This window comes from Taudactylus pleione, unplaced genomic scaffold (genome assembly GCF_031769625.1).
Source record: "Taudactylus pleione unplaced genomic scaffold, aTauple2 ptg000326l, whole genome shotgun sequence".
In the NCBI taxonomy this organism is placed as follows: domain Eukaryota; kingdom Metazoa; phylum Chordata; class Amphibia; order Anura; family Myobatrachidae; genus Taudactylus; species Taudactylus pleione.
In genome coordinates, this window is record NW_028284727.1 from 1,933,708 (window position 1) to 1,960,072 (window position 26,365).

Genomic DNA, 26,365 nt, shown 5'->3' on the forward strand with positions numbered 1-26,365 from the left:
AGAAACAAAGGCATACAACCATATTTATATTATTGCAAGTAATAAAGAGGTGAGTGTATAAACAACAAGAATGGTGTTTTACAATATTAGTAGGCATAAACAGAAGCATACAGCCATATAAAAATGCAATACATATTATTACAAGTGGCAATGAGATAGAACACATGACATGGAAGCTAGTGTAACAGTAATAAATCATCAATATACTAGAAGTAGTAAAAAAAAACAGTAAATGAAAGAAAAACATGACAAAAGGGGGATAGGGCTAAGCAGAAGGAGAAAGTATAAGGGGGGTGGGGGCAGTTAGTGAACTATATGTGACCATTCTCCAGAGAGCAATATAACATTTGCATTTGAGGGTCTGCTAAGAAAACTCTGGTCTCAAACCACAATGCAGATTTGTAGCAATGTTTTATTTGTTACTTAATGACAATGGAATGGGTATCAAAAAGCTTTCCCAAATTGAGAAAAGGTGTTCAGTAGTTTGTTCTTTATGTAGGGAAGTCTAAATCCAATCTATTTTGAAAACATAAACCAACTTTTCACAAAACATGGAAAGGGTAGTAGGAGTGGGGTGTATCCATTGTTGAAGGATACTTTTTTGGCTACATGAGAGATTAATAGACATTTTTTACAACCTGGGGTTATGTTAGTAGTTACTGGGATGTATCCCAAAATGGACCATTCTGGAGTCCGAGGGACATCATTGACTAAACTAGTTATTGCAAATCGTTGTAAGTCCAATAATGCTATAACCTAGGGAGAGATAACCTCTCTAGAAAAACTTATATAATAACTCCCTACTGTGTAACTAGTGAAGAGTTGGGTATGGGAGCCAGGCGGTCACAATACTGACAGTGACATCCCGACAGAATCCGACCCAACTAGGTAAGTGCCCTAACCCACCCCTGCAGTCATACCCTAACCCTCCCCCCCTGCAGCCTAACCCTTCCCCCTCAGCCAAACCCTACCCTCCCCATAGCGCCGACACCTAACCCTCCGCCCTAACTCTAATACCATCAGGATGCCGCCAGTCGGTATTCTGGGCACAGGGAGGGATGCTAACTGCATCCCCTAGTGGACGTGATGGTACAAAGACAATATTGAGGGGTACGCAGAATTGTAGCTTCAATAAAGTCAGAAAATTCTGTCTGCCATTTCATAAAACCTGTAGTATAAAGTCCAGTAAAGTAAGGAATTTTCAAAAGGTGGGTTTTTCGAGAGTGAGAATGCCAGAGCATGATAAAGAATTCCATAGGTAGGCTGCAGCACTGAATTCTTGTATGTGAGAGATGGTAGTTATTATTAGAGATGTGCGTTTCGGTTTTCCTGAAATACGACACACACGAACTTAGGGGTTTCGAGTCAAATTGAGTTCCAGTTTGAAATGATTTTGGGGATCTGAAAAGAACCGAGTTATGGCCCGGGTCTGCTTTCAGTTTGGAACTCGGATTTAAAAACCAAACTCCAGTTTTAGATTGCATGTAAATGGGTCCAAATGATATGATTTTTGCCGCTTTTATCCATTTATTTTTTTATTTTTAAGAAATCCAAAGCCGAACCAAAGTAAAATCTGAACCAAACACTTAAAGGTAGTTTTGCCAAAACCAAAACACGATTATAAATTATAACCAAAACACAGGAGTATGCGAACATCTCTGGTAATTCTAAACATAGACACATTCTCTATGCAAATTATAGAGCGATTGCATGACAGTACTGGTCATTTGACCATTTAGTAAGGTTGCTGCTGCTGTGATGCAAATAAAAAATGGGTGGGACAGCCCTCGAATATTCAGGAAAGGTAAAAATTATGTGCATTTTAAGGAAATATACTGTAATTTTGTAAGCAGTTGTTGACTTGCCAGCAGTGTTTATACCACATATTTAAATACTTTGCACCAAGCAATTTAGCTAAATGACTTAATTTTAATTTTGTAGTCCCCAAAGCTTGCTACTTCATTGCAGCATACCCCTGATGTTGGGGAACTTTCTAGGCCAAGAACACTTTCTGTGGTTTAAATACTGTAATAAGCAGGGCACACTGCTGAGAAGGTTGTCCTTGTTGCCTGTCAGGTCAGGGCAGATCTTGTATTTTTCTTAAATGGAAGATTTCCATTTAGTAAATTAAGATAAAGTCCAATGAGTAATGTCAGCTATTATTCTGGAGACACTGTCACAGTTATTTCGGTCTAATTTTCTTTACATACAGATGGAGTGACTAAAGTCTCATATAGGAACATTAATAAAAATGAATGCTATCATTTAATGCCTTCCATTATATATACAATTGAATTATTTTACTATTTAAGTAAAAATACTCAGAGCTCACTGTGTATATTTTGTATAATTCCAGCCTAAAGTAGGGGTACAGTTATTTTCTTTTATTTTTATACTTTTTTAACACACTTGTTTTGAAGGGGTATTGAATATTAAAATGTTATAGTGTTTTTTAGTGTATATTTGTGATTATAAGTATTTGTGTTAAGCAATATTTGCACAATATATATATATATATATATATATATATATATATAATCTGTATGCACTATAGAAAACTACAGTATCTCAAACCCTACCTAGAATTTGACACTTTCTAAATATAAACAAATATTTGGTTTTTTTGAAACTGTACAATGTATTTCAAATGTTCATAAATCCTACAAAAAATTTATATCTAACAGCGCTTGTAGCATCCAAATCTTGCCTATACAAAATGACACTATGTATAAAAAGTAAGATGTGTTTCTAGTCTTTTGTTTCTATCGTATTTTGAAGTAAGTAACTTATTAGCAATTTCCTTTTTTGTTGTGGTGTCTAGGTCATAAGAATGGAAGAGAACCAGATGATGCGGAGCTGGTGAGCTTAAGCAAAAGGCTGGTGGAAAATGCAGTTCTGAAGGCTGTACAGCAGTATATAGAGGAAACACAGGCCAAAACCAGACAGACTGATGGGATCTCAGTGGAGCCTGGCAATAATGAGAAAAATGAAAATAACATTAAATGATTACAGTATCTGCTTAAAAATATAAATGTAATCTCAAAATGGACAGTTGCATCAAGAGACGCCTAAATTGTTACTCAGGTGCATTTTACGTAGGAACGTGAGGACAATATTCCTATGGCAACATTTACAGAGATGAATACAATCAGTGATATTTTTTGATAAATGTGTTTGCTTTGCAGAAGAGCCAAACCAAAAGGGAAATGGCAAGATTCCCATGAGGTGAACGACAATGAATTGATTGTGTAGTTGAAGAAGAATGGGAGCCTATTGTCTATGCCTTGTTAAGTGGCAATGAATGGCCAGCCAAGAGGCCTTACTGGATGATGGAGCCACGTCATCCTTGTTGTTTAATGAAGATGCATGACTTTGTCTCTTCAAAGAGAGGCTTCTTACTAGGTCACTGCTAATGCAATGGCAACCTTTCAAAAGCTATGCTAATGTCAATGCTGGATTTTCCTCAGACAAAATATATTCCCAATGTATTAATGTACTGGTTTCTCTAATGTATTGTGACACTATGCAGTCTTTTCTCAATGACGTTATTCATGGAAATTATATATTTTTTCAATACAAATGTGTGGCCAAAATCGTAGTGTGTGTATATTTGATTTTACTGATATGAAGCTCATTTTCTCACAGGCATTTCCTATGTGTCCAGTGTAATAATGATATCCTTTCCTTCAGGAAAGAAATGCACAGCTGCCATCACACAGACTGCTTTGCAAAGAGAGTTGAAACCTCTGTTGGACAAAATGAAGGATATAAAGAATTTGCTGGCACTTCCAGAGACACGTGCAAATATATACAAGGAGGTGTTTGGTAATAGACTGATTACAGAAAACAACAGGCAGGTGTTGGCTTCTGAGGCAAAATTATTGACATAATATTATGGGCTTTGTAGCAGCAGGAAAGACATTAGCATCATTATATTGGTATACTAACTATTCTGAACCACACCTCATGCTGGAAAAAGTGTGTTTAAACTATTTTTACATAAATCTACTCACAATTCTGGACCAAATACAACCTTTCTTAAAGAAATTACTTAATATTATAATTCAGACGGGTTGCAATTACTGTATGCCACATTTCCACATGTTATTGAGCAGAGTAATGTCCCAACTTAACACACTCTGTCATGTTGTGATGGTTTGCAAATGCATGATAAATAAATGCTAATCATTACACCCTTACCCACAATGGTACCTGCCCATCCACCTGTTTCTTGTGAAACTGTTGGTTCATATTGTTGCTGGAGCTGCAGCTGAGGGCGTGACTTGGAAAATAAGGTTATATTTTGATACAATTGAAATAATTTGGGTCTAGATGTAATACAGTATGATGTTTTTGTGACAAATGTGTTTATGCTAGAGAGTATATCCATTGCTATAATGTATTTGTAATAATAGCTTATCTCATAATCTAATATATCTTGAATCTTGTTTCCCGTATCTGCAGTATATTGCAAACATTTTCCTTGTCAAAAAAATATATATTTCAAAGTTGAATTCCACTAAACATATTATTATATAACATTGTGAGTCAACTCCATAAGCACTTGTTTAGTGAGTCCTGGTTTAATGATTATGAGTATCATTTGACAGCTTAGACAACTAAAAGTGAGAAAATATTTTTCCTTCTCTTTTTTTTATTGCTGTTTAAGTCATTTGATTATTCTCATGTCCTACTGCATAACTCTGTGCGCACCTTCCAGCAACAGAAGCTGTCGTTATGTATAATGTTTATACAGAGACTTAATTCTATTATAACATCTCTGACAACTGCTTTGTACTGTATGTCACATAGTTTAATGTACATACTTTTAAAACTGTTACTTGAAAATATGTCCTCTCAGAACATGTTTTTTTACCAGTAAAAAAGCACAATGTTACCATTCTGGCATCCTTCAAAGCATAGCAAGTTAGTCCCAAAAGTGATTACGACCTCTAAAATGGCAGCATGTTATTATTAGAAAGGGCATTGTCCTCCAGTGTTTATTAGTCCATATAACTGTGTTGTAGCAAAATTTAATTGGCTCATTTACGTATTTGGATAAAACCCTTTAAAAAATGCAATAAGAGGAGAAGTGCATTGATATAATTGCAATCAGCCTATGGAATATTGTACATCCCAACAGATTACTAATTTGGGACATGGCTAGGCACCTCGCAAAAGAGAGCAACCCCTCTTTTGGAGAAGGCTCTCATTTACGGCTGGCACCCTTTTACCACCATTTACCAGCGTAAGGTGCATTCTAAAAAAAGACTAGCTTGTTTCTCATTTAATAATTAAACGCCCATAAAAATTCCAGTGGGTACATATGTGAAGCTTAAATAGCCTCTTTTCAGCACATTCTGGTCAGGTTACAAATCCCAGATTTACTAAAACAACTCATTGGAAAATCAGAACATTTTGAAACCTAACACGCTACTAATTGCAATTGTAGTTTTTACATGCAATACAGACAGACAAATACATTCAATTACGGTTTCACAAACTGCAGGAAACCCGCCAGAAAAGAAGTGTCATTAGCAGGCGAGATAGCTTAAACTGCTATATTGCCTGTCACCCTACAGTATGTTAAAAATGTAAAATATGTTTCTGAAAAAAAACCTCACACTTTCACAAATATGGCAAATATGTCACGCTACTTAGCATTGGTCTTGGTCCTCTAGGAGGGGTACAAATAAACATTTGGACCCCACACCTACTGTAGGGATGACAAGTATAATTAGTCTCCTCTGGTACCTCTGTCTTGTGGTATCAGGGAACTATAGCAAATAATGTACCTGTACATATTACAGTGAAAAATAGTGCCCTGTTATTCTTTTACTAACAAATAATGGCCCCTTTTATTACGTAATTGCATCTTTCTATTTATTTTTTTCTCACTGACTGCTTAAAAAATGTCTTAGGGATCTATTCAGCAATGATTTTTATACATACAAAATGCGGGAATCATAATTTCCGCATTTTTTATGTAAATCCCCTACTCAACTATGGGATAATGGAGAAGATAACGCAATTATCTTCTCCATTAATTCCCATCTGGCAGAGTACCGCACTGTAGGGATCAGCCATTGATCTCTACAGTGCTTTAACGCTTTTTGCTATTCAGCAAAGCAAAAAGCGTTACATTACTCAAAAAATTATTCCTTTATATAACGCCATCTGAGAATGGCATTATATGAAGAAAATACATTAATTTCCCCAAAACCTGCAGGGACAGAGGGAAATTTTCACATAAGTCCCTGCAGCATTGTGTAACACCGCCCAGTCTCCGTCCCTGCTTTGCACTATAGAGCCTGTTAAACCTACCAAAATTGATTGACATATGTATACAGACTTTATATTAGCCTGTATACATGTATATCACTTTGGACAGACTGGAGATGCACTTACCTCTCTGCGGTCACCTCAAAGCAGTGACAGTGACTGTAATGTTTTTAGAAACTGAAAACAATGCCTTTTGTAACAAAGCAGGGACAGAGTGTTACCGCAACATCTGGCCCTGCTCAAAATATTGCTGAATAGCTTCCATAAATACTGATAAATGATAAAAAAAATTGTGACCATGTTGCCCGATAATATTCTGGGCAACATCGTTACTATTGTTTAATAGACCCCTTAGTGTATGGTGTCAGTAACTGCTTAGCTGCTGCTTAGATGGACGGTAATCGCAGATTGAGCAATTGTTTGCCATTGCACATACGTATGCATTGCACTGCACGTGCACTGCGATTGCATTGCGATCAGGCAGACATACAGGAATCCATCTCCAAGTGAGTGACAGACTGCCAGCGTTTGGGGGTGGTAATGGGGAGTGGTCACAAAAACGCAGGTGTGTCTGTCCATTTAAACGCCGTTACATGGGCGTGCATAAATTAGCCACTGCGATTGCCTATGCAGCTCTGTGTGTCAGAAAAGCTTCCATGGCTGCAGCAGGTCAGACCTGCGCAAGGGTAAGATGGCCGCCAATGTATTTTGATGTTACCAATATTTACGTAGATAAGCGTAGTCGCACGCGGGTGAGAAGGCAGCAGTGGGCGTCTTTACACTAAGGTTATCTTTGCTGACATTTACATATTTTCACAACTGCATTGCGTACGAATACGCAGTTGCGATCGCATTAGCGTCCGTCTCTGATTTAGGCCCATGATCCATTGGTTAAAAGAAGCCCCATTCAAGAAAAACTGCTTCTGATTGGTAGAAAAAAATGCCTTTGATCTATTGTCACATGTCTCTGTGCTGCAAACATTAGGATTTGCCTATCTTACATGTAAAAATAAGTTGATAAATTATGTATTCTAGAACTGATTGAATCACTACAATGTATATAATATTTCTCCCAAATAAACTAAAAAGCAAGTTTTTAATGGCTTAACAATACTTAACTAGACAACAGTACTGTATTACCTGTCATATGTATATTTTGTTAATGGTTGTTGTGTACAGAAAGGTGTGAGGCCAAATGTAATAGGGTGAGAGTTTAGTAGTAAACTCTCACACTATTGCACTGGACAAATTGTATCTTCCAAATGGGAAAATATCTAGATGAGAGTTTAAATCGTGAGACATTTTTTAGTCTGAAAAACATGCAAGTTTCCATGTTCTCAGACTCTATTACATTGGCCGAGCTTAAAAAGTGTGAGAAAACTCTCATATTTTCTAAACCCTCACCCTATTACATTTGGCCCCAGGTATATGGTATTGCTGGGGAATAAGAAGCTGTATGGGTATACTGTACATTAAAGTGGACATGTGACCCTAGATATGCAATCTCCACTCCTTGAAACTCATTTAAATCTCCCTCTCATTTGCATTAGTTCAGCATGAAATACCATAGATCGTTTTTTATTTTGTTCAATCAGAATTTTTCACTACAGCATTTGTCAGTTAAACACAGTAGACCGTGTCTAAACCCATGTATTCAGAAACATGTGGGAAAAAATTAATGCAGTGTCACTAAACGACATTTGTGGTGCTGGCCCATAGTTTTGCAGCTTTGTAAATGACCTTTATAATCCTAACCTTCAGTTAGCCGCTGGCTTACTCACGTGGTCTGTTCCCCCGGGTAAAGTGCCCAGAGCTATTCATTTACAGAACCACGATCAACTCACAAGCAGCCCCAAGGCAGTCAAGAGTCTATTTATGTTTGCAAACTCCAAAGTTGCGAGCAGAGCTGACAAATAAGACATTCACATAAACAACCACATCTCCACATGACATAACCTCTGAGTTAAGTACTACCAGCTGGAGGAGTCAATACACAAACAGCCAATATAAAATGGGCAGATAGATGCTGATGTTAATGACAACACGCCATGGCAGCAGGAACTACAAAAGATCAGTCTCTCTCTAGAAGCAAATCTAGAGATGTGTTCAAGTGTATGGTCCCATTTCTTTACTTGTCATGTAACACATTTACATGTCCTACTGTACTCATCATTTAGCCATCCACCATTATTCCTCTCCAGAAAGGCAAACTCACTATTAGAAACACTCTCTGTGAATAAATAGTTAATTGAGACTTAAAAATTAATGTAGTCTATTGTGCCGCAAGTGCAGGGAATCAAGTCCTAAAATCTCAAATTAGTAACAACAGACAAAAACAGGGTGTCACTGCACTCAGTATAAAATGAATTAGTCAGAGGTCTGCTCCTTATAAGTGAAACAGAGGCTATGATTGCATATAAATAACATTGTATATAAAACAAACATAATTGTGAACTAAAAAGTAACACTAAAAAGCATTTATAAAAAAAGCATTTATAACAATGTTGTTGCTACTGGATTAACAGCATGCACACTTTCTATATTATCTGGAAGTGATAGAAAAATGAATATCACTTTAAATATCCAAATGTTCAGATTGGCAGTAGGTTCATAAATAATTGAACAGTTAGAAGGTAGATAAACTTGGTATGAATTAGGGATAATAACTCCAAAATAAGGGCAAAAGTTCCTTACTCAATCCTTGATGTTATTTGGGTTGTACCTTTTGTATCTGTTTGTGTCCGTCACTTTACATCGGTACGCGGAATGACCTCTGCAACTTCACTGCGGAGAAGTGCCCAGGTCAATATTGGTGTCCCAGCGGCGGTGATAGGTCATTAATCAGCTCCCAATCCCGTATAGAGTATGGTACATTCTGTTCTCCAGTAGTTCACTGTGTGATCTATATACAAATTGTACTATTTGGAGCAGTGGGGTACCCAGCTACTGCTGTAAGCCCCTATTGGCAGAGCGGTATAATGTTGTAAAGTCTGCCATATCCAGAGCAGCAAACCCATAATCATACAAGTGGCTGGAGCACTGTCGATTTTAATAGATTTAAAATGTATGAAAATCAATAAAAATTGATCAACATTGATGTTGTGGGGCTAAATCACACATATACTAACAGACAATTATTTTTTTATTTTTTTAATAATTAGTAAATGTGTGATTTAGCCCCAGAAACACAACATCGATGTTGATCAAGTCTCATTGATTTTTAAATAGATTCAACTCATCCTAGTAATTATACCACTGTGAATGTGCAGAGCGGTGCAGCTGCAATTAACAATTACCTGTGTTTTATATACAATGTTATTTATATGCAATAATAGTAAAGCTATATTCTACCTCTCCAGGCTTATGGAGCAAATTTGGGGTGCAAATTTGCGGGAACACCCCTGCAGCCTTGGGACAGCCCCCTAAAAGTAAACTGTGTCAAAAAAAGTTTAAAAAACACTTTAGATCACCCCAAAAAACTACTTTAGTTTTGGGTGCGAAAAAAAACAAAGTTGGGGACAAACTTAAAAACTAGCAAAATAAACTCCAGGGGGTCCCCCAAGTATGGCCAAGCTGTTTTTTTCTTTGCAGGTGCTTGCTGACAGTGTGTTTTTTAAAAACGCACTTTACGATATTTAACCATGCTTGCACCCATTTTCATGTACCCCAAATTTGCTGGGACTACTTATTTTAGCCCAAAAAACCCACTAAATGCTATTCTTCACAACTTGTGCAAAGACGCTAAATAGCACCTATTGAGACCATTCAAGTACCCCAAATACCTTCAGCAGGGCTAATCGGGGGTATCCATAGTGATCCCCCAAGCAAGTGCATCTTTTGGGGGCTGTCAGGCTGATTTTCCCAAATCTGACAGTACTTTCAGCCGATCTCAGTTTCGCCGGGATGCATTCTCGCATTTTTTGCAATTGAATAGGGCAAGTTGCGGTGACAAGCGCGATACTTTTCCAGAGGCCAAACTGGCGATTACAGTGAAAACTCCGGCATGCGAAAAGTCCGGGACTTTTCGCCGGTAATTGAATACGGGCCATAGTGTCTTGCTACAGTGAGTTTACTGAGCTAGTCTCCAGCTCATGCCATAGGGTACTGTTTACTTATTAACAATGCTATTGTATTTTATCAAAGGAGACAATTTATAAGAAATTGTATTCAAATAATTATGGCTAAAATGTAAATAATAGGTATGCATTTTAATTTATCAGTTTACAAAGTTTTATTTTATTACAGTGACTGCAAAAGTATATACAAATATTTACAGTCACAAATATTATAACCACTAATACATTTTAAATGAAAATTTACTCAAGAGTTGTGTAACTACATAAAGACATGACAATTCTGGGGCTTGCTTTAAATGTCTTAATTATACACAGTACAGTAGGTAGAATGTTACTCATACTGCTTCAAACGAATACTGATATCATTAATGTCTGTATGGAATCTCCAATTACTTCACAGTAGTTTGTCTGTTTCATGCTTTCATTTTTATTGACCCAGGAAATCTTTTTTAAGAGAATGATGTAAGGTCAGCCAGTTTGGTCATTTTGGGGGGAGAATTGCCTAATGTTGCCACGTGTGTAGGCTGCAGGCATTCATTTTTACTTCATTTCATCTTGGACAGGTATTATGGAGCAGGACTGAAATAACTTGCCAGGTGTGTGTGAGGTCACCACACACACCATAATGTACACGGCCCATTCATTTGAAGAGTTAGACACTGAAATACAATGTCTGTGCAATCTTGGGGCCCCTCTTAATGGTCAAACGGGCTGGGCGTGATTATTTAGTGATTGTGGAGGTCAACCACGTAAGCGTTTCTGCAACCGGTTTAAGCTATAGAGGAGCCCGGTAATGGGCACGCTACAGTCAGAATTGTATGTCAATGTGTTGATTTTACTGATCTCTTTTACTTCTAAAAACATTTTTTAAAACATACTGTAGATTAAGCAGTCATTATCACTCAGTCAGCTATACTATCAAAACAAACCTACCTGTCCTGTTCTGGGAAGCCTACAAAGTGCTCTTTTCATACTTTGTACTAACAATGAGGACACAGTGTCCTATTTGTATAAAATGCATGGGATGGAAAAGTTGTTTTTTTTTCAGAACTGGTACCAATTTCTCTGTAATTTTAACAGCATTGTAACTAACACAAAATATTTTACGCAAGCTGCTAGTTATACTTTTATCAATAAATAGCATTTCTATAACTACTTGTCAATCTCTATCTTTTTCATTGGAGTTTTTAAGGGAAAATGCCACTAAAATAATTTTGTAAATGAAATATTACATTATTGTTCAATGTAACTTCTTTCCTAACCAACATTTTTGAAACGTGGCCTGATTCAGAGTCGCACACAATGCCGATGTTCATGTAGTTGGGCGATTTTTTTAAACTACACACGTTGTGGCAATGGGGGCAGTATGCTACAGAGAAACCAGAGGTGTTTAGCTGATATGCCTGGAAAGCCATGCATTTAGAGGAAAGAAAATGTGTGTCATATCTGTTTGAGTGACCCAGCCTGCTACATGTGATTATCCAAACAGACCAGCTGTGAAGAACTCCCTTAAGAAATCAAGGTGGGAGTATTGTTTGACTGTCAATCTTGGAGGGGAGGAGGAGTTTAAGCTTTAAAAGACTGGAGGAATTTTTCTGGGTGACCGATGCTGGACAAGCTGGCCAGTGGATAGAGAGAAAGTTAGTGATAGGGCCATTTGGCAAGTCACTGTATGAACCTTTGTCAACAGTTTGTGTGATCATGAACAGTGTAATGCTGAGTGGTCTATGGTCATCCTGAAAAAATAAACCATGGTGCACAAGCCCAGAATCAGTGTGCGTACTTCTACTATAAGGCTTCCTTACCACAAGGTGTGAACATTTCTGTAAACTCCTATGATGCATGAGTTACACAGAGTGTACCCCAAAGCTATCAGTAATGTTGTAAAAGTGATGGACGTTTCTAGGTGGTGGCTAGACATGAATGGTCCATTCAGTAGGTGGGTTATGGGAGTGTTGCAGGCTTGTCAGTGCAACTGGCTGCATTCTCAGATACACAGACGCAGGCATATGAAACCGTCATCAGATGGAGAAACTGCACCTGCCATAGGACAGGTGAAAGTTTCAGTGGTGTGACCGATGGTGTCATATTAGAATGCACCAATCGGTATTGCAACATGGATGTATGCTAAAAGTGAGCATCTCAGACCATACACATTCAGCCACATGGAGGGCATTTGTACCGGCATTTGCACCCGTCAATTGACGCTGCTGCCTGCGCCTTTGTGTGGAACTCAGACTCAGGCCCTGTGAGCTATATAGTGTGGTTGAAGCCTGGAAACCGCAGTATGTTAGGTATGAGCACAGAGGTACTGTATAATAGTTATCATAGTGGCTCTTTTGCATGCTTTGATTTTCCACCCTATGTATTGTAAGAAATTATATTTAATAAGAAATAAGTGAGTGTTCAAAACATCGACAGTGACAGCAATATTTGGAGCAAAACTTGAACTTGATACTTAAAGCAGATTCAAAAATAAAATGTTATAAGGGTAGTATCTGCATTTTCTAACAGTAATATGTATTCTAACTAACCTGAGGTACAACACAAGATAAAGCAATAGTAATAAAGAAAACAAAGGTTATACGAGAGGAAAACAGACAAAAGAACCCAGGAAAACTAAAGACCATACAAAAAAGACAGACATAACACTATTCTGGAAGTTGATGGCAGACAGTAGCAATGGTGTCTTCTGACTATGTCAGCCTATATTTTCCATCCTTATACTCTACATGCACCTAGAACAAGTGACTAGCACAAAAGTCATGGGATACGTTGAACAAAGACCAGAACGGCACAATAAAGCAGACTGTAGGGATGGCCATCGAATGGTGCATCATCAATAGTGCCATCTTTGTTTTACATTGATGGCAAAAAAAACATTGATGGGAAATCTTTGAAGTGAACATGAATCATGAATGGTGGCGGGCTTAAGTAGTGCATCAGGGTTGGAGCTATGTCATCTGCCCTCTGTACTGGCTAAAAAAAAAATACACCACTGTGCTCCTCTCTGCCTTTGGGTATCAATCATCAATGGCAAAACCTTCACCATCAGTGCAAACCATTGGTGGTTGTTAGCCATCAATGGCCATCCCCAAAATGCGATCGCTCGCTCTGAATGTGGGCAGCCGCTTGTCTTTTGAAGTGCGCCCTCCTGGTCGCTAGCTAAGCTGTGGGTTACTTAGCTTAGTTACCACCCACAGCTTTAGCGACCGACCAGGTTGATGGTCGCGATGGTCAAGACCATCGCGACCATCAGGGCTTGCGACGAGACCCTTGATGTTGGGTCTCGGCAACCACAATCCCCAGGGAGCTTCCTGCTCTGATCGAGCAGGAAGCTCCCCACTGACATCACTGCTGATGTCAGTGCGAATGCCTCAGTTTGTGAAACCACCCCCCCTCCCTGCCTACTAAGCGGGGCGAGCTGTCGATCAACATCTACAGCCGCCTCATTGGTAGCGAGCCCCGGAGCGCAGGGCCTAACCATCGACCCACTTGCGAGCGCTCAGCGCTTGCGAGTGGGTCTGAATGAGGTCCTTAGAAGGGCTGGGAGCCTCATAATAACAAAAGGGCTGGAGGTCACAAAATTAAGGTCTGGAGCTGAAAGAAAATAGGCTTAAAGTAGGAACTAGCAGAACCAGGGACTATACAAGATAGTACTCCAGAGGTTCCCAAACGTGGTCCTCAAGGCTCCCCAACAGTTCAGGTTTTAGAGATGTCCATGGCTGAGTACAGGTGGCTTAATTAGTACCTCAATCAATTTGATTTAACCAGCTGTGCTATACCATGGATATCTCTAAAACCTGAACTGTTAGGGAGCCTTGAGGACCGCGTTTGGGAACCACTGTGGTACTATCTTGTATAGTCCCTGGTTCTGCTAGTTCCTACTTTAAGCCTATTATCTTTCAGCTCCAGACCTTAATTTTGTGACCTCCAGTGGGTACTGTACAATGATACAGCAGTGCATAGTGCATTTATGCTTGTTAGCAACATTAGGCTTATCACAGCAGATTTAAGGCATACAGTATAGGAGGCAAACAACAGGAATAGCCATAGAACCTAGATGATGAAGACAAGTACAGTATGTAATATTTGTGACATGAAAATGCAAAGGCCATTACTGAATGACATGCAGTATGTACCAAGGTAGTACATTCTAAATTGTTGCTCTTTGCACATGATATAAAATGTGGTTTATAACATGCTATAGCAATCAATGAAGTCTTGGATGGTACATATTTATGCATATTCATTGTAACAAAATAATTGATACAGTACAATCACATATGAACACATTGTAAATGAAATAGACGTTCATCCCACTGAGGTGATATGAACATGTATTATTTGTGGAGATACTTTATTGTTACTTTTGAGACCTGTTTTCTCATTTATAGTTATTTTCTATTTTTTAGGATGAACGATTCTTCTGAAAGGAAGAAGGAGAATAGAATGGGGAAGGGGGGAGCTTGAGTAACAAACTAGCTCAACTCCTGCAGTCATAGCATTTTGGACTGGTAAAGAATCAAGAAATAGTTAAAAAAAAGTTGCGTTCATATGTATACACTCAGCAGACTAATGTAAGATAACTCAAATACAGAATAGTGGTTGCTCATATCAGCTTAATGTAGTTTGTAAAGAGAGGGGTTTACTCTGGACTACAGAAAAAAAAGAGAAAAAAGTTTCCCTCCAGCACACTGCAAATAAAAAACAGCAAAAAGGCTTGGATACTACATGATGATAGAAATGCAGAGGTCTTTGTTGCATATATGTGCAAATATATGGTTAAGCATCGGCCCGTATCAAGGCTCCTCTGTATTGGCATCTCTAATGCTATATAATAGCACCCACTCTGGGTCTTAATCGCATACTGTTGTGCTACATGATAACAGCACATACATAAATATATCTAAGTTGTGTCACGTTTGTGTTTGTTTGTGGAAGCGGGGTCGGGTAGATGTCTGTTTGAGTAGTGGGGAAGGTGTATATGCAAAGCAGGCCTGAGGAGACCTCTTGACATTGGAAATAGATGCTTCCCTGACCAGGAATCAAACCCGGGTCTCGGCAGAGAGATGCCATATCGTATCCACTAGACTACCAGGGACATCGGTGTTGTTGATGGTATGATGTATGTAGAAGAGAAGAGTGTGGCAGTAGATTTACCAGGCTGAACTGGGTTGTTACTTGATAATAATAAAAGCACTCTTCTTACTGGGATCCATAGTCCAGGACACTTAAGTGGCAGATCTTTGGAGAAGCATTTACAAGGCTTGGACTGGGTTTTCTCTGTAGTCTGGGAGCACTCTGAGATGACAGGACCTGATACAGACCAAACACCAGTATAGATGGTAGCTGTAGAATCTGGGAAGCAGGAACTGCTGATATACCTGAGCAGACTGATGGATGCTTTGCACAGGTGTAGCACAGATTCTCCACACAGCAGGATAACAATGACTGTAAATGGAGCACAGTGTCGAAGATGGATTATTAGCTGAGACAAGATCAGTTTAAAATTGAATTGCAGCGATGCCATCTTGCGACTGGCCGCAAGACGCCATCTTGGAAATGAGATCACAAGACGCCATTCTGTGAATGGCCGCCCAAGCGCCATTTTAGATAAACTCACACTTTAGTATATGTGGCAATATTACTATTAGCATCATGCAATTGCATCTTTCACCATTTCTCATACACACATTAATACGCACAATTGCGCTGTTAACTAGTCTCATATTAGTGAATGCCTAGGTCATGCACACGCATCTGCCCCAAGTTAACTAGCGTCTTTACATCAAACCCCACATACTCACACATTACATATTCACATACAAGGTTCCATAAGCTTTAAGGGATAAGATTCAAGTATGCACATTTACTATAATTGCTATGAAATAAAGATTATTTTGTAACTAAGGTTTTATACATGATAAGTAAGCCATGTTTGGTATTGTACTGATGCGTACTGTCTCAACAGTATTCCAGTAACATCGATGTAGAGATCGCAACAGGCATTCTCAACTTATGGACCGCAGAGACTTCAAGCAACAAAATGTACATTATATGACCAACTGTTTGGATTTGCATGAGGCAGGAAACCAAAGACCACCAGTTGTTAGAGGCTGGACTGTATCTATTTGAACCAACTTGTTAGATGCCTTGTAACATATGCCCTCTCCTTTAGGTCCAATGGTATTAGCAACAAACTTCTCTATTGTGTTGTCTATTTCTGGGGGGTATAAATATGTGTGCTCTGACCCTGGATTTCTAGTCTTCGTGCTGAATGCTGATTGACGAGGGGTTTCTTGCTGATGCCTACATCTGGTCCAGAACGCTGCTTATGTATACTCTACTTGGGTCTGTATAATTTCTTTGCGTTAAATTGTACTTAGATCATAGCGTGTAACTGACTGTACTTTTACTTGAATAATACTTTGTGCTTTGGAACCACAGGTTCTAGGTCTGGAGTCTTTATTTACTATATGACTGCGTATGCAAAATTAGCGTCATCCTTAGAGGTTTATAGGAAGGATATTAGAAGGTATAGGCAGGACATTAGAAGGTATAGGCAGGAGTGTATAGAGGTTCAAATATAGTTTCCTTAGTTGGGGGCTCGTAGTGAAGTCACTTACCTACTCACACGGCACATGCGGTTATCGATATCTCACCAAAGGGTGGAGTGGCCACATGCAGGGTTTACCTGCAACCGCTTGGTACTGAGAGATCGCTACCCGTTTTCGTGTGAGCCAAGGACGCTGACTAGAATCCAGGGACAAGAGAGGAAAAAGTTTGTTTTCCTTTGTTGATAGAACCTAACGTTTAAAGGGGTGCCGCAGGATTGAACACGCGGCTGAGTCACAGTTTTGCGCACAGTAAAGATGCACTTTTGTGTACGCAGCTAAAGGTTGTTATACGGTTGTGTGGTAGTCGCATTATTGTGTATGCGACTGGTTGCACAATAACGTATATGTACTTTCGGTTGTGCTGCCACGTGTTTAAACAAAGCCATTGAGGTTTACATTCTTTTCAATTGTTGCTATTAATTGGGTTAACGTGTAGTTTTCTGCGCGGGAAAAGAGTGTGTGATTGTGAGTATTTGTTTAGGGTGTAACATGGGACCTAAAGGTTAAGGGTATTGTATGACCCTTAAGTACTAGGTGCAGGAGTTGGCATAGTAGCTCGGTAAGTAGCTTACCGTTCTATACACATCGACAGTGGCAGGTGGGGAGTTTGACTAGGGCGGTACACCTGTCAAACCGTAACGCAGGTGTCCTAAGGCGAGCTCATGGAGGACAGAAACCTCCCGTGGAGCAGAAGGGTTGTAGGGACCGGCTCTTAGTGTGATTGCAGTGTTCAATAATTAGGTTGGGTTATTTGAGCATTGTAGTTGAGCCACACTAGGAAACTTGTGATTGTGAGCTGAGAGATAATACGTGAGCGGGGGCATCTAGAAATGTCTTCCGTAGGTGAGCGGGGGCATCTAGAAATTTCTTCCGTAGGTGAGCGGGGGCATCTTGAAATTTCTTCCGTAGGTGAGCGGGGGCATCTAGGAATTTCTTCCGTAGGTGAGCAGGGGCATCTAAAAATTTCTTCTGTAGTTGAGCGGGGGCATCTGGAAATTTCTTTCGTAGGTAAGTGAGAGTGTCTAGACTGTCATTCACCAATGTAAATCTTTATTGAAAAACTTAGGGTTCTCCCAGGATGAGGGCCAAGCGATCGGTAGAGATGTTAAATGATTTGCTGCTGTTGAAAGTGCCACTTGGGTCGGCGCGGCATAGTATGCATATTAAGTACGGTGCCAATGCAACCAGGTATTGTGATTTATGGTTTAATATGACGAGGAAGAGTGTTAAACCATTTCCTGGAATTGGTAGTTTTGATAAAGATGTATTGAATAATGTCCAAGACCACATCAGTCTGATGCGCTCTCGAGGTAAAAAGGTAAAATATTATGAATGTTTAAAGTTGTGGCAGCATGAAGGGAATGCGTGGCTTAAAAATACGCAAGCGACGCAAACTAGCGTTGTGAGCACATTGCCAGAGAATGCATCCGCGACGCTAAATTGCAATACGAGCGAGCCGCAAAATGGCGCGCACGTGCGGCAAGGTAGCATTGTAGAAGGTATTGCGAGCAGTTTACGCACACCACCTCCACCTTATGTGGATGGAGGTGCAAGTACAGTTATCAAAAATACCCATAAAAATGTAACAAGCAATTTCTACCCTCTCTTAACCATAAAGAAAATGTTCAATCAGGAGTGGTGCCATCATCTCCATCAGTAACAGTAAAGGAAGTGCTAGCCCCCTCTGCACCCGTAGAGGAAGTTGTTAATATCATACGTAGCAGCAGCAGACTATACCCCCAGCCAGGTAACAAGGTCAAAGGTAGCAGCGCTGCCGGTCTGCATCCCATTCGGACTATAACTGTTCCGAATGGAAATCCAGATGCGAACGGTGTAGTGCCCACGAGAGAAGTGGTAATGCATTGTCCTTGGACAAGAGCAGATCTAAATTCCATCATAAATGATTTCCCCGATCCCAAAAAGGAACTAGCCAAATGTCAAAGATTTTCGAGGAATTTGGGTAGTTCACATGAGCCAACTAATAAAGATTGGCGTGTGGTGTTAAGGGCCTGTCTACCACACAATACCGACGTGACAAAATGTATCACGGATTGTGTATTGGATGGTGATGTTCCCTTATTTCCCGCATCATAACTCGATTGGGTATATATTTTCCAGTAGTAGTTAACTGGAACAAAATTTTCACCATAAAGCAAAAGGAGAGTGAATCTGCAGAAGATTATTGCGACTGGACTCTGCAGACTATCACCCAGTACACTGGGTTAGAGGATATTAAAGATAGCACTCATCACAGGGGAATGATTGTCACCATAATCATGGATGGCCTTAAAGAAGACTTAAAGACCCGGGTTCAGACCTCACAGCCTGGCTGGAGGGGAGTCACAATAGATATCCTCATAAAATCTACCATAAAACATGATAAAAACATCTCAAAGAAGAGAGAGACCCAGAGCAAAAAACTTATGGCTGTCAGTATCCAAGCTCTGCAAGGAATGACTGTAGCATCACACCCAGTAGACACACCTGCACCTATGCACACACTTGCACCTGAAAAGGTACACGGCCTCACCAATCCCACACAGCAAACACATCCTTACCCCACATACCATACACAACCACAGGTCCCATGTTACCCACAAACTTAATACCTCCCACCATACCCTTATCCTCCATATTCCTACCCATACCCACCATCTTTCCCTCTTGCTCAACTCCCACAACAATCCTTTCATCCACCCCGTTCATAAAGATGTTTTAACTGTCACCAAGTGGGACACAAAAGTAAGTACTGCAAAGTGAAGAACACACATGAACACGGGTTTCCCATAGGTTCATAGGCAACCCCAGTATCTTCTCCCAGGCCTTATATGACTGTTTACAATCTTTTCAACCTTCCAATGGATCTGTTCTAATGTAAAAAGTGGACGATTTATTGCTGTATTTAGGTCATGTTTAAATGATATTAAACTGTTGTGCTTTATCTCTCACACACAGGACACAAGGTTGCTAAGGATAAACGGCAGCCATGCCAGGCTAAGGTCAAATACTCAGAATACTATCCAATCCAGGGGCCCAGGCATTATTTAGAGCAGTAGCTATTAATAACAAGATTTAATTGCAGGAACCTGTATGCAGATACTATATCCCTAGAATTATTAAAAGTGATAGGGGGACTCATTTTACAGGTGACGTTTCCCAGAACATGTGTAAGGTGAAGGGTAATAAAACCAAGATTATTCCAGACTGTCATTTCTTTTATCTGTCCCCCCTTTGAGATACTGTTTAAAAAGACAACCTCATGTGAAAAAAAAAACGATAATGAGGTTATTGTGCAGGGTCCCACGAAGATGAATAAGAATAACAGAAATTGAAAGTGTTATTAACTAACATGTCTAATGCAAACTGTCATGATGTCAAACCTGGGGAATTTGTTATGATCCGAATTTTTTTAGCTCAGGTTGTTTGACTGATCGGTGGAAAGGTTCGTATCTGACGATTGTTGACAAAGTACCACATCCTCAAAAGGTGGCCGGGGAAGATACGTGGGTCCATTCCACTCACTATAGGGAGGTTAACCAACCGGTGGAGATACAACCAACCGGTGGAGATACAAGGCGGAGACGAGGCCAATAACATGGACCTGTCGATTGCGAGCCTGTGCCGGAAGGATTAAAAAGGTGACGGTGAGATACCTGAGCTAAAGAAATGTGTAGATCAGTGCTTCCAGCAATGGAGTGGTCTGCTGTGGTTATCCTAGTTCTTTCTTCCATAGTTTCTGTTGTGATGATCTGTTTGGGGATACCCAGTTTCTGTGATGGAGGACCGATAGAGGAGATGGGAGCTGAAGGCAGCGTTGATGGAGTGGAGTCAGGAGGAGTGCTATGCCAATCAGGGGAGTGTCTGACCAATCTTAGTACTGTTGTTGTTAAGAGAGCTGTTATTCCGGATACTCAGGGACGGTGTGAAAGTTTGTCATCTGAAGATTCCTGTATTTGTGAGCTTTGTGGGTCCCTAGTTGATGAGAACTGTATCCAACGGTGCCAACCTAAATATAACCCGTACTGGGGTGGGTATCCTTTAGAGGATTATCATAGCATGGTAGGTAAAGTGTTAAATCAAACTGATTGCTGGGTGTGTTCACATGTGCCACAGGGACAGCATAATGTAGGGTTGGTGCCATTTCCGCTGAATATCACGGAAATGTTAGAATTACAAAAAGGGAAAACATTGGATGGAAAATTCCACTCATCCAAACCACCTCATTTCAAACTATCAATTCCAAGTAGATAGATCACTTTTGTGTTTAAACATAACCAACCCCAATAAACCCAGGAGTTGGGAAGTGACAGGGAATAATCAGACGATGACCTTCTCACAAAGAGCTGATAATGAGTCCTTAAACCATCTGTTACGCTCAATTATATCTAGTGGGAGACATTTTAGGTACCGGTATGCATTGAGTTCCACCAAAGAAATTATTGGTAAGGTGCCAGATGGTTATTGTGCTAAAATAATACAGCCAGAGACTTGCATGTACCAGATGGAAGACCCAGAAATAGGATTGTTTGCAAGGGAAATGTGCTTAATGATAATGATGCATACCATTCCTTATGTTCTCCCTGATAATGTATATTTTATATGTGGAAGAAAAGCGTATAAGTGGCTCTCCCAGAATTCCAAAGGTTTGTGTTACATGGGAAGAGTAGTCCCAGAAGTTATGACCCTCACACATGTTGAAATGCTTGGTATACATAAAAACACACCATCACCATATCTTCACATGCAATATGAACACAGAGGCAAATGAAATATGATACCTGGTGACGTGCATACAGCCACTCAGTTAATCAGTGAGACAACTGGCTTTCAAGTTTTAGTCGCACTGGATCCCACCAGGATCGCTCGGGGTACATTAAATTTTAGATATATTCAGGAACTTGCTAAATTGATAGATAATATCACCGAGATGTACCAAGGAGGTGATAGACCGGAAGATGGATGAAATTCTGCAGCTAAAATGGGAATTTCATAAGAACCATAATGCTTCAGTGGCTGAAGTAGGGGAGAAGATAGAAGGATGGGTTTCATGGCTGAACCAAGTGAAATGGTTCTCAGGTCTAGGGGAATGGGTCCAGGAAGTGATCAACAGCATAGGCAAATTCTTAATCCTTATACTGATTGTCATCATAATAATTGGCATATGTGTCCGGTGTGTTCCTATTGTGTTGAAGTGTGGAAAATGTAAAAGTAGATTAAAACGAAAGAACGAAATTATGATGGTGGTCATTATGAATACCGAGGTAAATAAAGAACTGCATTACAACCCTGAACTAGGAAATACCATCATTTAATGTATTATATTTAGACCTGCATAGAATGTATGTATTATTGAAATGTTATTTTAAAAACACCTCAGATAATGTAAAGTCTCAAATTCCCCTTCAAGACTGCCTTTATAGGACTGGTGTATCCCCACACCTTTCACATGATCTTCCAAGATCCGCGGTGTGCGTATAATAGTAGTTTTATGTCCCCACTCAGAGACACAATATTGATGGATTAAGAACCACCTTGTGCCATCCCATAATAACACTAAATAGTATATAAATGTAAGCCTAAAGAATATATTTTAAAATCAGATTGTGATAGCATGTTGTTCGCTATCAAAGGGTGGACTGTCGAAGCTGGATTATTGGCTGAGACAAGATCAGTTTAAAATTGAATTGCAGCGACGCCATCTTGCGACTGGCCGCAAGACGCCATCTTGGAAATGAGATTGCAAGACGCCATTTTGTGAATGGCCGCCCAAGCGCCATTTTAGATAAACTCACACATTAGTACATGTGGCGATATTACTATTAGCATCATGCGATTGCATCTTTCACCATTTCTCATACACATATTAATACACACAATTGCGCTGTTAACTAGTCGCATATTAGCGAATGCCTAGGTCATGCACACGCATCTGCCCCAAGTTAACTAGCGTCTTTACATCAAACCCCACATACTCAGACATTACATATTCACATACAAGGTTCCATAAGCTTTAAGGTATAAGATTCAAGTATGCACATTTACTATAATTGCTATGAAATAAAGATTATTTTGTAACTAAGGTTTTATTCGTGATAAGTAAGCCATGTTTGGTATTGTACTGATGCGTACTGTCTCAACAGTATTCCAGTAACATCGATGTAGAATGTAGGCATTCTCAACTTATGGACCACAGAGACTTCAAGCAACAAAATGTACATTATATGACTGTTAGGATTTGCATGAGGCTGGAAACCAGAGACCACCAGTTGTTAGCGGCTGGACTGTGTCTATTTGAACCAACTTGTTAGATGCCTTGTAACATATGCCCTCTCCTTTAGGTCCAATGGTATTAGCAACAAACTTCTGTATTGTGTTGTCTATTTCTGGGGGGTATAAATATGTGTGCTCTGACCCTGGGTTTCTAGTCTTCGTGCTGAATGCTGATTGACGAGGGGTTTCTTGCTGATGCCCACATCTGGTCCAGAGCCCTGCGTATGTATACTGTACTTGGGTCTGTTATAATTTCTTTGCGTTAAATTGTACTTAGATCATAGCGTGTAACTGACTGTACTTTTACTTGAATAATACTTTGTGCTTTGGAACCACAGGTTCTAGGTCTGGAGTCTTTATTTACTGTATGACTGCGTACGCAAAATTAGCATCATCCTTAGAGGTTTATAGGCAGGATATTAGAAGGTATAGGCAGGACATTAGAGGGTATAGGCAGGAGTGTATAGAGGTTCAAATATAGTTTCCTTAACAGTTAAGCTTCACTCAGTAAGGACTGAGCCTGCAGACCTGAATCAGCAACACAGGAACAGGCTGGATATTACCTATGCAGCTAGAGATGTGGATTGCACAGGCGTAGAATGACATAGGAGTTAGTGCAGCAAACAGAATCAGAACAGCAGGATACAAACGAAAGCAGCAGCAGCCCAGTAAGCTTCACTCAGTAGGGACTGAGCTAGACATTGTACTGGCAATGACTGAGAGCCAGAGCCTGGAATATTTATCCCGGGGTTCGCCAGGATTGGATGAGCAGTGTCAGATGATACCTGCTGACTACTGATTGGCCGGATCATAATCAGGTGATTGGGACAGCAGTACTCCGGGGCTGGCTGGATGTGTGCTGCAGCCTAGCAGGCCAGAAACAATTAAGCCTGTGTCTCACAGGGATAATAGTGAATGCACGACCTGAGCTCAGAGTGAGCTGGCTTGCCACAGGAGAGGTAAGTGACCCAGGGGCAGGGGTAATAAGCCCGGGTTGTGACAAGTTGAGAGCCAACTCATTTAGGAGGTACCCCAGAAAGCTCCAAATAGCACTACAGGAACCAGCACACCTCTCTATGCAGGTCCCATTCATGCCTCTCAGAACCGCAATACAGAATAGTGGTTGCTCATATCAGCTTAGCAGTCTTTGTGCTTTGTAAAGTGCGGGGTTTACTCTGGACTGCAGAAAATAAGAGAAAAAAAAATTTCCCCCAGCACACTGCAAAAAAAAAAAAAAAAGGTAAGGAAACAGTTCTTGGTATTTGAATTTGGCATATATGAGTCATTGTGTCTTCATAGGAAACTTGCCAGTAGCTTTTTCCAGTCTCATCTTATTTGTCACATTGTTCCCTCAGTCAGTGGTCTACAGTAACTTTATTCCATTCACCCGGAGGGAAGATAAATGTTGCCCTCCCTCATTAGCAGTGGTGGCTCCAGAGGTGGGACTGCAGTGCAGTCCAGAATTCTAATAGGGGAACCACACCAACTGCCATTTCAAATGCTGCCAAACATAGATGGCTGGGACTCACTGGCAGTTGGTGTGGCTCTCCTATTTGAATTTTGGACTGTACTGCATCCCCACCCCTGGAGCCACCACTGCTCATTAGTAATTATAACAAAATTCGGACTGTCATCAGTAATTCCCCCCCATTGGTGCTTACAAAAATGGTTCCTGACACCCTCTCCCATTGTTTTTCTTGTGCTACTCAACTCCTCCTTCTGTATGTTCTGTAATGTGCCCCTCACCCACCAGTGACTACCTACTTTAAAGTGCTCCAGATACCTCCTTCCAGACAGTAATTACCTTAATACAGGAATGTAACTGGAACTTTGCCCCAAAACAAAATTTTGCTTCTACAGATACACCTCTATCTGCAACACTCCACGTCTTAATGCTTTAGTGTTTTCAGATGTCGACAGTCAAAATGACGACAATGCAATTATAGTTCTAACCTCCACCCAAATTACGCCCTAACTCCCACCATGATTGAACCATAAGCCTTACTGCAGCCTAACCCTAACTGCAGCATAATCCTAACCTTACCCTTACTACAGCCTAACCCTAACTGTAGCCTAATCCTAACCATACCCTTACTGCAGCCTAACCCTACCCTAACTGCAGCCTAATCATAACCTTACCCTAACTGCAGCCTAACCCTAACTGCAACCTAATAATAACCCTACCCTAACTGCAGCCTAACCACTTCCAAACCGTAACCCCAATCTACCCTACCCTACCTTACCCACAGCCTAAACCTAACCCAACCCTAACCACAGCCTAGTCCTAAACTCATGGCTGTCGACATTCAGAATGATGACATGTCAGTGTAGACATTGTGAATGTTGACATCCTGAATATTGAGAGTCAACATGATGATTACAGTATGTGACCTCCAGTGCTCTTCATTTCTAATATATTGTTACTAAATATTCTTAGCAAATCATGAGCGTGCATTGCAACACAAGTCAGTAAGTGACTTCCCTTCATTGTGGAAGCACAGGATCTTCAGGTACTGTAGCCCCCATCCAGACTGAGTCGGTGTATGGAAGTTCAAGATGATGATAAGCTCTTCCCTCTTTCAGTGTTCATTTTCTGCTATTAAACTGGTGTGGGGGAGGGGATGCTGTGCATCGGGGGTTGAAGTTGTGAAAGGAGAGCAGGAAAATGTGTGAGGAAGGAGCGTTGGGGCTGCCTGCAAATGTGGAGAGGGAGTTTGGAGCTATGTGGGGAGTGAGTAGGAAATGGAAACCTGTGGTGGTATGGGGAGGGAGAGTTTGGAGCTGTGGGGAGTGATCAGGAAAGGGAACCTGTGTGGGTGAAGGAGGGGGTGCTTTAGATGAAGAGGTTGAGTTTGCAGCTGTGAGCGGAGAGAAATGGGGTGGTCTTGGGTGCTGTTGATGTGGAGGGGGAGTTTGGAGCTGTGTGAGGGGAGAGCGAGCAGGAAAGGAAAACCTGTAGGATGGGGTTGTGGGTGTAGCAGATGGGGTAGGGTGGGGTTTGGAGCTGTGTGATGGGAGAGAGCAGGAAAGGGGAACTTGTGGGGGGAGGCGGGGTGCAGCGGATAGTGTGGGAGAATTTGGACAAGTGTGAGGGAATAGAGAGCAGGAAAGGAGAAC

General features: G+C 40.4%; 1 protein-coding gene across 3 annotated transcripts in view; it reads left to right on the forward strand.

Annotated features, from left to right (window-relative positions):
• Positions 1 to 4,354, forward strand: part of AKAP7 (A-kinase anchoring protein 7) — a 306,535-nt gene extending 302,181 nt beyond the window's left edge. The window contains exon 9 of one of the 3 annotated variants that reach the window (XR_015869430.1): positions 2,822 to 2,899. Coding sequence is in view for 2 of the 3 variants with exons in the window: in XM_088443056.1 (XP_088299182.1) it covers positions 3,691 to 3,890 (200 nt within the window). In the remaining variant the exon portion in view is untranslated. The other 2 variants (XM_088443057.1, XM_088443056.1) reach the window with 2 other exon arrangements.
• The last annotated feature ends 22,011 nt before the right edge of the window (positions 4,355 to 26,365 follow it).